Here is a 14,806-nt window from a genome sequence, read left to right on the forward strand (position 1 = left end):
AATAAAAACCCAACCCCAATCACACACTCTGATAGTTCAATATTCTATTAATATTTATTAACTTAATACATTATTTAAATGAATCTCAGAATTATTTGGATAACAGCCTGGAATGAAAGCTCTTTATAGAGCTACTGATTGCCCTGATATACAAGGACTGGAAGCAAATTTACTGCAGCATTAACTCAAGTCCATAAAAGAGATCTTAATGTGTAAGTCAGTTTTGACAGAAATTTAACAACTTTTCATAAAATCATAGAACTATACATAAAGTAGTATACTACTTCAGAAGTTTAACTGTAGATCTAAAATATCAATGCTATGGATCCAGTTGTTAATGCATAAGTATTTGCATAATTAGAAAGCTTACAAAAATAATGAGCATACCTCAAGTATCTTTTCACTCAGTTCTGATTATGGTTTACCTGAGGATTCTTCTTCAGGTAGTCTCACAAAATTTATACAGCAAAATTTATGTTCTAAAGGCAGTCAACTGGAATCAAAGTACCGTGCTTCCATACTACATCTATCTTTAATATAATCAAACAAAATACATTTTTTTAACATAAGAGGGCAATTACCGGCTTTTAAGATCTGTGAAATCTGTCTTCCCTTCAATTATGTCTACACAAAACTTGTATGGAACTTGGAAAAACTGGAGTAAGCTACTCCACTTGATTCCAGATTTTAAAAAAGGCACGTCACAGAATTTCATGCTGAACCTTAAAAAAGTTACAGAAACATAAGCATCAACCATCTGTCCAAGTTCTGCGACTCTGCACAGTACGGTCAGCTGTCTAGTGCCAACTAGAAACTTCTTACCCAGAAGAGCTGCTGTTCACCTCAATCCTTTTAGAAGCTAAGCTTGAACAAAGAGCTAAAAAAACATTAAAAAAACATTTAAAACGGCTTAACTGTCGATGTTCATAAGAACCATAGTAAGTCTGTTGTCATCATCTAATTCACAAAAGAAGATGCAGTTCAAGCTAAAGGCAGCTTATCACTGAAAAGTGATTAACAATAATTACGAAGGATATCAGTTGGAAAACAAAGAAACTAGAGTCAAATACGTTGTCAGAAAACAGGGGTTTTAGGAGATGACAAGTTTATTTATAAACTGTCAACATTTAACAAAAACAATCTTACACTATTTTCCATTTTCTACAGAAATACAATAACTTACAGCGGTGCTTAGTCCATTTTGTCACTAATACATATAAAAACAAGTCTGCCAATAAATAAGTGAAAAAAATCTATTTACTAACCACCACCACTAAAATTGTACCTGTAAATTTTGGAAGACATCTGCATAGAATAGTTAGAACTGTAAGGGTGCCTTTTATTATTTTGTAATTAATTTTGTACTATTAGGATATGAAAAAAGTTAATTAACATGCAATACAAAATATTTGAGATAAACAATGTAAAACTCAGTGTGCACAACAGGAAAGTAGTGCTAGGATGCCCTTCTATGTTTCTAAATAAACATGAGGAAAATGCATGTTTTATATGGTGGAATTTCAACTTCCCTTCACAGCAAAACTAGATTTATAACCATTTATACTTGGCTAGGTTCCACTGAAGATGGACTAAAGGTGTGGTGAGAATTATCTAGTACTAGTTAACAATGAATAATTTTAGAACATCTCAAATCAACATTATGTAGATATATTTTAAAAGGTAAATTTGTTGTTACCTAGTTATAAGCATTTGTGAGATGAAAGGGTGACAAATGTGCAGTTTACAGTTGATCATAAATGTAGACAGCATGCCTGGAGAACAGCAATGCTTAGGCCATCACTATTTATTAAGACTTTCCCCCTTCAATATTGCATCAATCATCACATGCCACTTAAGAGATTACCAGCCATCCCTAAATATCTTGCATAAACCTCGGGTATCTATCTGCATGCTATTGATACGCAATATTTCCAAAACTAAAGTGTTACCTTGGTTTGCACACAGGCATATTGTATGAAACCTTCTATCCCTAGAAAAGATTTAAAAAAGCACAGGAGCAGGGGAGAGAAGAGGGGGAATGGTTGGGGGGGTAGAGGTGGGAGAGAAGGGAGATAAAAATAGAGGGGGGAAAAAAAAAAGAGAGAGGACAAGGAAGCTTTCTCAGCTACTGATACCCTGTAGTACCCTTCATTTTTCTCTAGCTACCCTTTTAAAACTAAAACATTCCACATCCTTAACAGCTTCTTTTTCACAGTGCTGATGAGCATACACTACCCTAACTGTTCTTTTCTTCACTGAAGCCATTAATATGACAATTCATTAAAGACAAAGAAGTCACTTAAAATTGATCACATTAAATATGTCATGGCTATCAGATAGTGGTTAATACCCCCTCCACAGCATGGCCTGATCCTATGTCAATGAAGTCAGTGAGAGTCTCATCACTCACACTAACAGGCAAAAAAATAAAGCATCCAGATTAAAAACAAACTTATAACCAGATCCTGTAAAATAAACTGGAGGGTTTATTACTTGCTTTAAGCTTTCTGATTTAATGAACATCCAAATTAAGTAAAAGATTGTCCTTATCGATTCAGGGCTTCCTTACATACTCCCTCTACCTAGCAGCTAGTAAGAGGGAAAAAAAAAGTGTATAAGTAAACATGTCCTTGCATTTTTAAACTTTGCATTTAGGATGACAAGCAATACCTTCAGTAGTGCTCTATGATTTTAGGTGCTCATTTTAGAATGAATCACATTGTCTAGGAGGAGAGAGGAAAGGTGCTAGCATTTTCCAATAAAATCGATCCCTTTAAGGAAAGCTCTCAAATCCAGTAATTTGAAATCAGAAGGCATTCAAAATGAAGAGTAATTCCAGAAATTTTTTTATGTGATTTATTTTTATAAAAAGAACATGCGAAAATATTAAGTACCAAAAAGACCAGTTGTTGTTTGTATTCAAATACCAATTCAAGTTGCTAGTTTGTGTCTGACATAGTTTTCTCAGCCTCCTGTGATGCTAAAGCACTTCATCCAAAACATGCCTATTCGTTTCCTTTCTGGAGGACTCCTGGAAGATATCCCCCCAGGCTGAGCACTGCCCAGTTGTCCTAGCTTGCAAGACCTTACAAACTCTTTCACAGTCTCAAACACTTCCTACACCACCAGTAATGATTTGTTTGGTGTGTGCACACATTTGCCCAAGTATCATGAAAATTAGGCGGAGTAAGACAGAGAGGGGAAGCAAGAGATCTCATTGCTTTCAGCAAACAGCCTGGCACTGGCACTGATCCTGCTAGATTCAGACTTGGATCCTTCACGGAAGAGTCTGGTTGCAGATCACCAGTGCTATATAAAAATAGCCAAACGTGGGAGATTTTTGCAGTTTTCACAGGACATAAATACAGTTCCGCCATCCATTCATTCACACATACATGCACACTTACTGTGTGGGAGACTAAATATAGATAATTTATTCACAAATAAGCTCTTTACTGATTACAAAAGAAAGAAAACAATCCCCATCTGACAGGAATTCATCCTGTGACAAAGTAAGACCAGTGAAAAACAAACTTAATGCTTTACATTCACTATCCTGTAGAACACTGGTCATTTAGCAGAGTACTTTCCAGTGTCTGACAGTCCTGTCATAATTTTATTCTTTCTGCTACAAAATTTACCATTTCTCTAGTTTATCTTGGAAACCTACAATGGTCACAACTGTGCATCTGAGAATTTTTCATAGAAAATATATTGCAAAATATTATGTTTAAAACTAGCTGTATATCCCCTTAATAAGAAAGCTGTGAGAGTTAAATATTTTTTGCACATATCTTGATAAAATAAGCATTTCCCTAAATAGAATAGTAATTCGATGAACATGACAGTATTACAAAATTAGTGTTTAATGGCTCACTTGAACACTGTAGTGCTGTCACTACCTTGGATCTTAATACTACTTACAACTACTTAAGACATCTATTATTTCGATTATATGAAAGTAAAGAGGACATTCCCAAGCGCACTTTTCAAGATGACTACCCAGTTTTAAATGCATCCATTTCAAAAAAGAAAAACTGCTACAAAAGGGAAAAAACACAGTAGGTATAAATATATTTTGCCTTCTAAAACCAAAATCTGGTACCTTGTATCGTTTACATTACTTTTTTAAATAACAGGTAATAAATACTCTGTTAAGAAAAAAGTCCAGTCCCTTTATCTACTCATTATACGCAGCATTCAGAAAATCTTAATGCATTAATGATGTACCAATTTCATAACTTTATTCACAATGAACATACAGGTGTACCTCATCCAAGAAAAGCTTTTTGTTTCATCATAATTATATTCTGTTCAGAAAATGTCCTGTGAACAAAACAGGCACCTCACTGTGGGGTCTTCCCACCTCTGTTTATACAATAGGATTTACAGCACGTTCCAGATGGTGCAGATAAAGATGTTTAATAAACTAGACTTCAGCTAAGAGTTCTGCTTGTCAGAATAATTCTGCTGTACATAAGAGTCTGGCAGCTATTAAAAAAGCTTTTGCAGTTCTAGCATTCATAGTCCTAACAAAAGATTTAAAAATATTAAATCTAAGATGTATGGTGAATCAACACAGATACTGTTAAACACTTCTCCACCATTACAACATACCCCTTTGAGATACTGACTATTCTACTGAATAGTACTAGAGAACTCAGAGAGGACATCCTGCAGCTGTCAGGAGCTTCCTGCAAGCCTGCAACAGCAATTTAAGATAGAGAATAACAATGTAATGCAGACAAAACGGTAAGCTCTACTGCAAATCACTGGGTAGATATAAAAAACTATGCTAGACAAAAAAAAAAAAAAAATAAAAGGCAGTTATTACATGTTTAGCTGTCTTTTCTTTTTTTTTTTTTAAATCAGTAATTATAAATAGTAAAAATGTACTCTAATTCACTACAATAGACTATGCCCTGAGAAGTAACATTACACACTAAGTAAAAGCCACTAGGAAGTGTCAGGTCTGTAATTTGAAAGAGTAATACAATGAATTCCCTGGAAGCACATATTTCCTCCATTTTTTAGCAATATTTTGCTTCTTCAGAGGAAAAGACTAATGAAAAGTTATGCTAATTCTAGGTTTTCCAACTTTAAGTATATGATCTTTTTATCTTTTCTCCTTCAAACTCACCCTGGGAAACTAGATGGCTTCAAAAAGCTCTTGCTTTTCACATCTGAAAGAGAATAGAGGCCTAGCATGAGGTTCTGAAAAAACTGAGCCTGATGAACTCCACTTAAGGACATCAGTCAAAGTACTTCTTGGGAGGTAGTCAGAGTTATATAAACACAAAATTAGGCCACCTCACCAATGCTTTGCTACATTCTTCTTTGCTGCTTGGAAGAACAGAGAAGAAGTTGAGAAGAAAACATACCTCTGAGCATATGGGGAAAAATAGAAGGAAAATTATCTTAGACAGGGACACTGAACTTCCTTTGAAACTACTTTGAATGCCAAGTGCATTTGAGAATAGGTGAGTTACACCCTTTCCTCTGTATCTGACACTGATAAAACAGTAAGATCTAATTGTAAATACTCCACTAAATGAGTATAAGAGAAAGATGCATTTAGAAGTCACATCTACGTTTCACTTCACTGCTTTTTCCAAAACTGCCCTACAAGATACAATTCAGCAGTTGTGGGTGTTTTTCCCCACACTGTAAGTGCAATGGTTCATGTCCTACTAGATTGAAAAAAAAAAACCCAAACAGCATTCTTTCCTCACAGAAGGTAAAATACAACTAAGCAAAAAACCTTGTCCAAAAATTAAATCATTAAATCTCTGAAGACTCACAACTTAAATTATTCTCTGGTAGTCACATTTTGTTCATTGTATTATATGTTATTCTGAAAGAGTATGCTTGTTGAGTCTGGCTATGCAGACAAACCCTTCCAAAACTCTTTGTTTCTATCCATCAATATCATACAGTACTGTTTTAAAAATTCATTAATTATCTATTTAGGAAAAAAACCTCACCCCCATCCATAAAGTCTAGCTATACATTCTAATTAAGCAGCACTAACACAAAATTGGAAATGCCAGAAATTTTGATTGTAAGACAAAAATCTAAGCTTTCTATCTATATTACACTTTGTTAATTTGTCCTAAAGCAAAGTACATATAAGGTAATTATTCAAATAGTATAAACCGACAATTTAGCTTATCCCCTATTTAAATGACACATGAACTTTGTTGTATAAATATATAAGAAGTCAATAAAACACAAATATGCAGACATGAGTAGATTAACAAATATTAATCAGTGCAGCTATAGCAATGCGTTCCAATAAAGTCATACAGGTTTGTTATTGTAGTTATCTTTAATGCTGCACATGTTTCTCCAGTGACTGTAACACACAAGACAAACTAAATGTCATTGAAATAACAGTCAATGTATTTAGCAGCTCAGAATTCGATCCCTTAAAAATGCAACTCCTTCTATTCCAATCTCTGTAGTTTTAAATTACATTTGTTCCTCAAACCCCTTTGTTTCTAGTACAAATTTCTACAAAGACTAATCCAGTGAGCAAAAACAGCCTGCATCAATTCAAATGACACATACTACAGCATATGACAAAATCAGGAAAGATGCTGAACATTACATGAAGATGTTTACAGATGTGCAAAGTTTGGTTTTATATTTGAGGGAACTTCAGAGAGTAAAAGCCTTGTATTCTGCTGCTTCTGTTGGACATTTTCTCCCCAAGAATGTTCACTGACTACATTTTTAGTTTCTGATCTCCAAAACACAAAACAGCTGATACACCTTACTTAAAGAAAGCGTATTCAGTAACCTTTATATGTGTTAACTACCAACAGACTGAAGCTACTTCTCTTTTTTTTCAAGCAGCACCCAAATGGGACTCTGCAATACTGCCGAATGGCCAGACAGGTATGTGGCAAAGATCAGTTCTGAGCTTAATGTAACTTGTTACAAGTACCTCTTCAATCATTTCATGTATGAGGCTTCAGGACATTGACAGCTTGAAGAATTTAGATATTATTTTCTTCTTTCATATAATTTATATTGCTACCATAAAAAAATTAAAGCTTGAATTTAACATCTTATTGTTTGCATTTCTTTCAAAGCAAAAAAACATGATTTGTTTCAATTTCACTGTTACTGTTCAGTTTTCTGTGTGGCAGAGCCTGGTCTGCAAACATTTCTAAATGTAGCTATTCCTACTGGATTTAAAAAAAAAAAAAGTGTGGGGGAGTATTTCCATCAGGTGCAGACTTTGAAAATCCACTCTTAAGAGCTATACTACAGCCATCAGTGTTTTGCAAAAGTAATAAAAATATCAGCACCATCTCTAATCAGAGTATTCAGAACATTTTCCAAGTATTAAAATTCAATGCAACTCTGTGCAGTTACATAGGACCAAGTCTCGTCTTCCTATGAGTATGCATCACTTACACATGTATTATGAGAGCATCTGTTTAAATGTTTATGGTGGAAAGATTGTCAAATTCAGTAGCATAGAACTTCCACAGTACAGCTCTAATAAAGCTAACTAAGACTCCAGATTACAGTATGGAAGAAGTATATAATAGGTTTCAAGTCAGATTCTAATATTATTTTCCTCTAAAAGCCTCAATCTCAATCATTTCAGTGCAAGAAGAGAGCATCTCTTCCTTTCCATAGTTCAAGAAATATTTCTTATCATGTTCCCACTTCTGAGGCTGCTCCTATCACTAATATATTTCTCACAAATAGGTAATTTTTGCCAAGGCAAACAACACACAACTACGTTACTAAGTAGCCCAGGACCAAGAATGTGATCCTTAATACTTGATTTCACACTTTCCGGGTGCGCACTAGTCATTAATGGGATACTGTTAATTAATGGGATATTGTTAATCAAGCTGACATATGCTACCATACATAATATATCATCCATACTCAAGGAATATCAGGTCCTCTGAGATGGGTAAAAGTTCTTGCTCAAGTTAAGTTCTTTAAGTTCAGACTCCATTTGTACCTGAACCTATCCATTTATTAGTGATCACAGAGGCAACATCTTATGACAAAATTATCCTCTCAAGCCATTCCCACACCTCCTTCAGACAACAACTATGTTCTTCTGCAACTACAACCATCAACCAAGACAGCATCCCAGAGCACTTCAAAACAAATGACCAAACATCCCTAGCTACGGAGAGGCAGGTGTGGATGCCCTCTGAGACAAAACTTCAACATGGAGATGCTCAAGCCTAGATCAATCTTATCTAGGTACTGTAAACAGAACAGTACCAGTGTATACATATAGAAATGTCTTTGTTAGCTGTTCTGCACCTGAAATGCGCCACAAACATACTCTCAAAGACTACAGATGGTCTGTTTTCATTCTGAAATGCAAGAGTAGACCCCATTCATCAAACTATTTAGAAGTGCTGAAATTCCGTATTTCAAGTGCCTTTTTTTTCATTTGAAATGATACCTTTTGAGCAGGCTACCTGTGTTTTTCCTCCCTCATTGTTTCTCTCTCTGTGCAACAGAAACAGCGTCTTGAAACTTCATCATGGTCAAGAGGCATTTTGGCCAGGAGATATATACAATTCTGATGAGGACACTAACTTGAAAATTGAATCCCCTCAGTGAATAGACTGATTTTAAAAGAGGCCATGTTGTCATCGAACACACTTCTACACCGGTAGAATGTTTCCCCCAGGTCTCTAGATCAGTACAATTCTACTAGTGTAAAAAATCCCTTATGCAGACAAGTTCTCAGGAAATGACAGAATACACAACTATATTTAATTTCAAATTCCCTTCAAATTTACAGTTATGTTAACAGAGATGTATGGCTGGAGAAGAGCTCTTAAGGAAGAGTAAAGAAGATAAAAAAACCCCAAAGACTGAAGCTCAAAGAACAAAAGGGAAGAGATAGCTCCCTCCTGCCGTCACCTTCTTTTTTTTTAACTGTATAGTCTCAACAACCAGTCAGAAGATTTAGTTTTTACTCCATCAAATATTGGCCTTGTACAGTCTTGGTTAAGTACAATCAGCAAAGTGTGATTGAGGAGGCTGAGATTCTGTAGTGAACATAATACATTCAGAAATGTTATCGAGTGTGATTAATTCTGGATTGTTGAGATAAAATAAATAAACACCAAGTAAGGAAAGAAGGTAGTCTATTTTAAGAAAAGTATTTCCAAATACAGCTCTAAGTGTGCGAAGATGTGCTTGAACTATTTTCTGTCACGTTTTCTTGTGTCAGGATTTCAACTTCATAGACTTCCCTATCAAGCTAACGTGACAACTAACAAGCAAACAAAACCCCAGTTAAAACAGTAAAAGGCATGATGGCTCCAATATTGTTACTGGAGCCTTGAGAAAGAAACACTTCAGTCTGGTGTTCTACCAAAGGTTGCTAATACAAAAATAATAGCACTCACCGAATACAGTTTGGATCCAATAAGGTGTTAGTATGACACCACATAGTAAAGACAAACACCCTGGAAACAGGTTTAGCTGTTACTGACAGATTCTCCCATCCTTTTTTCAAACACCGTTTCACAAGCATTTCAGACTTTTCTTCTTTTACCTCTTTTGTTTTTTAAAAAAGTCTAATGATTCAGAGTTAACACAGAAGTAAAAAGTAAGAAAATGTCATGGTAGGAAGCTGACAGAGTGATTTCTTAAAAAGACTAAGGAACAAACTGCATTTGGTAAATAAAAAGGTATGCCAGTTTCTAATAAAGTGACAGACTTCTACTCTGAATTTGAACTTTAGGACTGACCATCAAAAGAGAGAGAAACACAGGGTTGGCTAACACTTGCAACCAAGACATGCATTTGTGTCTGAAAAGAGAATATTGCACTAAGAAAAGAACCCTGAAAGCTTTAAACACTTCCTTCACTGACTTAAAAATTTAACTAACCACTTCCTATAAGCAGTAGCAAACCTGGCTTGGTCCACATCCCTACAAGTTGATAATACTTTATCAATGAACTGGTATTCCATTTCTGGACCAAGAGAGTCCTGCAAAGGAGCACGTTTCAGGCGTTTTGTTTCTTGTGTATAACCTTGTTTGCTGCTGGATTCATTCAAACCATCAACATCCATAGCTTGAGCCATGTGACTTGTTGCAGGACTGTGGTGGGAATTATTCAGAGTCTCATCACTGCTGTCCGCAGATGATACCACTGCACTCAGAAGAGGAAATTTGTTGCTTAGGTGCTGTTGAAGGTAGAACACACACCTTCTTCAAAGGAAAAGGAAAGAAGAAAGAAGAAAGGAAAAAAGTCATGCACTGAAAATAACCTGCTGTTGCTGCTGAACTGTTTCAATTCATTTGCCATCCCACCAGATTCCCCCACAGACATAATCTGCTGTCACTGCTCACGAAAAGGGCTCAGTGTCACTTAGGTAAATCTGCTCTTACCTAGTCAGGAACCTGCACCCACCTAGTAAAGCACAGGTTTTCTGCAGCCACTCTATCTTCTGTCTACCTTTTGCTCATCTTTTGTCCTTTAAACATTTAAAGTGTGAGGATGCTCCTAACAATATCTTGTGTCTCTTGCACAAAATACAGGGACAAGCAGAACTTAAATCAGCAAGATACCTAAGCCTAATCAATTTTTCCATGCAATAGTTCTGATTATGCTCTTGAATATTTTCCAAAGGCTTAAGACATGGTAGCTTAAAAATTTTTGTTGAGTGGTACTTTTAAAAATCAGAACAACAATTTGTTTGGAAATATCAAGCGAAGAACAATCCACAAATCAGAAGGAAACTCTTTTGACCAAGTCCTCTTACCTATGACACCATAAGGTTTCATGCCCTGGGTAATTATCAATCAGTTCAGTGCAGAGCTCCATCTCTTCCTCTAAACGGCGGGGGAGATCCACGCTTTGCTCCTCTGCACAAGCAGCTTCTGTCCCTGCACTCTCCTCCTCCTTCTGAAGGTTGGGGTTTTGTTCATTTACCAGTCCGTTACTGTCAGCCACAGTTCTGCCTATCAAGGAATTGAGTAAGAACTGGCGATAATGAAATCCACTATGGTCTGAGACATGCATGGATACCCAATATTTAGTGGATGAAAGTTCATCAAGGAGAACCTGAAACAAAAAGCAGGGACATTTACAACCAGTATAAAGAAGGAACTTGCCACCAATGCTTCTGCATCCCTGCAGAAAAGAAATCGATACTTCTTTCAAACTCTGAAAAGACAGGTTTCTCAGAAACCTAACCACAGGCTGATGTGGAAAAAACCCCAAACTACTTAAAATAAGAAATAAGCAGTGGTTTAAGAATTTCAGAATGGTTAGGAATAAATAGAGAAGGCAGAGGTGGTACACCAAACTACTGATACTAGTAATAAATAACTGATGTTAGTTAAAAAAATTTTACTTTTTGCCTAGGGCATTGTGGATGTCAGAGGGTGGGTGAGTTACTTAAAAAGAAAAAAAAAAAACTAAAATTAATTTACGCCTTCATTTTCCAGGAAAGAATGTCAATCAATAACATCATGTTTCAAGTCCTAGAGCCTGTGGAATACAAAACTATTTGTCCATAATCAGGTTGCTTGACTTGGTAATTGATGAACCCCTAAAAAGGGTTTCACAATAACTCTGGTAAACAATACTGCTGATTGTAGCTCTGTTTATAACACTTCTGGAATAAAGAATTTTCCCTTAAGTCTGAATGCTTTTAAACCTTCAAAATTAATTTCTGGAGAGACAGGCAAGTTGGCTACCACACAAAGCTTCTTTTACTTTATTTTCTCTGTTAGAGCTGGTGGTTTCATTTCGTTACAGGGCTTAACTTCTTTCCTTACATTGTTCCTCCTACAAAGTTTAAACTCTCCAAAGACATCAAAATTACCCTTTGCATTTACTTTTAAAGACTTTGAATAGAATCTACTGGTGTACTCTTGCTTTTCATCTTTTCTCCTAAGCTTCCTGTATCACTTAACAGGACCAGCTGATGCAAAGGAACTTTCATAGGGAGAAGTCTTTCTTTTTTCTCCTGCAGCACAAAAGACAGAGCTTCCCACAAAGAAAACCACGGAAACACACAAGGTTAGTTACACACCTTTTTGTGGCGCATTTGTTCTAAAAGAAATCAGAGCAAATACAAACAGTGTAAACAGTGCCTTCTACCTGAGATACTCAAGGTGTTTTTTTATATCTTGACAAGAGATATCAGCATTGCCTTCCTTTGACAGATCAGCAAACTAAAGTGCAGTATTAAATAACAGCCCACACATGCAATTCTTAAGGGGACTAAACCTCTCCATCTCCAGTTCTGCACTTTAAACCATAAGATCAGCTTCTCCATTTTCAGCAGAATTAAGCTTACTGTTTTAAACTTCTGAACTTTGAAACTGTCGAAGAATAACATGAGGCTCAGAAAAATCAGAGCAGCCTTTATTCAGCAGGAATTGATACTATGCACATCATGTCCAACCTAGATCTTGGAATAATCCAATTCAATTATCTGACATATATATAAGCTGCAAAGTTACAGGGGAACATCTTAATTACTAAATTGCATTTTAACTCCCTGTACAAAGGGAACAAAATGATTCAAGGATCACTCCTTACCTGAACTAGAAAACCTCTTTAAAAAAAGCAATACAGAAGATTGCCGTTAAAACCTCTTTAGATCTACAGAAAACCAAAGCCTCTCATGTAGGAACCTCAGAGTAACAGTGGAAGATGCTTCAAACACTGGAAGTAAACAAAAAAGCAAGCTAACGTCTGAATTCCAACAGAGGTTCTTTCGTACCAAGCCAGATTTCTCCATTTCCACACTGAATAGCACAAGCCGTTTGTCATTGTTCTGAGAAGCAAACTGTATGAAAACTCCTCCCTCTCCACTCCTGATAGCCTCTCACAAAGGGCTGTCTTCTACCTTCAGAGGTGAGCTGAGTACCATGGAACTGGCATCCTCCTCCAGAATAGGACATATGTGCTCAGTGACCTCTGTCGTAACCTCTGGGTCTGCACTCCCTCCTACACCCTCCCTGACCCTATGCTTACTTGTTTTAAAGTGCTTATCCAACCATAAACTGCAGCTCCAAACTTCCTCCCTGGTCTGGGGCACTGGGGAAATGAAAAGGAACTGCATCTGGGGAAGACAGATTTTAAGGATAACCAGATAAATATGGCAGTGTCCACTTGCACAAAAGACAAGTACCTTTGCAGGCCCAGTCATCTAAAAAACAGCCAAGGCCTTACTGGGGATGTCTACAAGAAAAATTACTTTGTGTCTTATTAACATATTTCTATCTTCTGCTTAGCAAAACAGTTTGTTGGGGTTTTTTTTGACAAGAAAATTCAAGACTTTATTCACTATTGTGTTATACCTTGACAGTCAGCTTTGCCAAATGCTGTAGAACCCAGATGCGATGGGACCAGGCATTGTAGTTGCTTGGATATCTCCCAGCAGCTTCAGAGCAGACATTCATTTCCTCCTGCACTAGTCGGTGAATTCTCTCCACAGGTGCTGCTCCCAGGTTTCCTTTAGTAGCGAGACTTGGCAAGGAGTTTTCCTGAATTAGTTGTTGCAGCACCCATCGTCTGGTTAAATGATGTAAAGTGTTAAAGGTGAGAGAGCAATTTTAAGAGGAAAAAAAAGGTTTTTCATTTATATAAATCAAATCTTCCAATACCTCAATTATCTGAACTACACTCTAGTCAGATAAGAATAAGCAGTAAACATAACCATCTCAATGCTTCCCATACTGAAACCTATGACATTATGATCACACCCCAACATAATTTAACTCCAGCTGTATCAGTTTGTTCACTCTTAAGTTGTCATGGCTACTTACAGCATACAGAAAAAAACCAGAAGGAAACGGCAAATTTACAAAAAAATGCACACTGTGCACATGGGATTTCTCATGAGCTCCTCTTTCAAAGTCTTGTATAGCACTAACATGAAGTATCCATCACGAGATAGAAAAAAGTCACTCAACAAAAAATTAACTCTGCTTTGTCAATATTTTTTACATATGACAGTACTGCACACAGCAAGTCAAATTAGTTTCTGTACACCACCAGAAGTGACACAGTGCAAAATGCTTACAGTTTGAAGGGCTATAGGTATAAGCAAAACAAATATTTTTATTGATGAATTACACATATTTGATTTCACGTGACTGAGATAAGCACAAAAGTCTAGATTTATTTTTTTTAATTTACTCTAGACTGACTTTTAGTAGTATTTTAGTAATATTTTTACAGGCAACCTCAGTGCTGCATAAGCCATGCCTCTGCAGCCCCTACACAAAAGGGTCCTACAAAACCAGATCACAGACGTGTAAATTTCCACAGAACAGCACATGCCAACAGAATTCCAATGGCCCCAAGTGGAATGCTCTGGAAAGCCAGACATCCTGTTGTCTGCTACACAGAGGTATTTCTGTTTTGTACTGGCTAACAGCAGTTCCAAGATCAATTAATAGCAACTTTCAGAAAATTGTCACTCCTGGTTAAAAGAAATCAATAACTAAAATAAAAATAATAAATTCATGTTTTTAAACAGAGAATACTATTTTGCCAGTCATAACAAAATTGTATATATATATATATATATATATATATATAGACAAGTCAATTTTTTATTTAAAAAATAAAACTGGTAATCCATATGCTTTCTTTCTCATTTGAAAACATTTATAAAATACTTGTTTGCTGGTTTTTTTATTTACACTGTATCTTTTTCTCCTGATTATTAAAAAAAAAAAAAAGGACTTAAAATACTGGAAGACAATATTAAACATAATTTATAAGAATACATTTTTAAACTGTGTTTGTCAGCAGAAATCAAAAGCAGTGTATG

General features: G+C 36.0%; 1 protein-coding gene across 2 annotated transcripts in view; it reads right to left on the reverse strand.

Annotated features, from left to right (window-relative positions):
• Nucleotides 1-1,071: 1,071 nt before the first annotated feature.
• PTAR1 (protein prenyltransferase alpha subunit repeat containing 1) overlaps nucleotides 1,072-14,806 on the reverse strand; it is a 34,852-nt gene continuing 21,117 nt past the window's right edge. The window contains exons 5-7 of one of the 2 annotated variants that reach the window (XM_051789446.1): nucleotides 13,326-13,539; nucleotides 10,772-11,073; nucleotides 1,072-10,214 (exon numbers count right to left, since the gene is read on the reverse strand). In XM_051789446.1, coding sequence (XP_051645406.1) covers nucleotides 9,869-10,214; nucleotides 10,772-11,073; nucleotides 13,326-13,539 — 862 coding nt within the window. In that variant the 3' untranslated portion in view covers nucleotides 1,072-9,868. Of the gene's footprint in view, nucleotides 10,218-10,771; nucleotides 11,074-13,325; nucleotides 13,540-14,806 lie in introns of both variants that reach the window. The other variant, XM_051789445.1, reaches the window with a different exon arrangement.

Source organism: Manacus candei, unplaced genomic scaffold, assembly GCF_025592945.1.
Source record: "Manacus candei isolate 608988 ecotype Guabito, Panama unplaced genomic scaffold, ASM2559294v1 h1tg000027l, whole genome shotgun sequence".
Taxonomy (NCBI): domain Eukaryota; kingdom Metazoa; phylum Chordata; class Aves; order Passeriformes; family Pipridae; genus Manacus; species Manacus candei.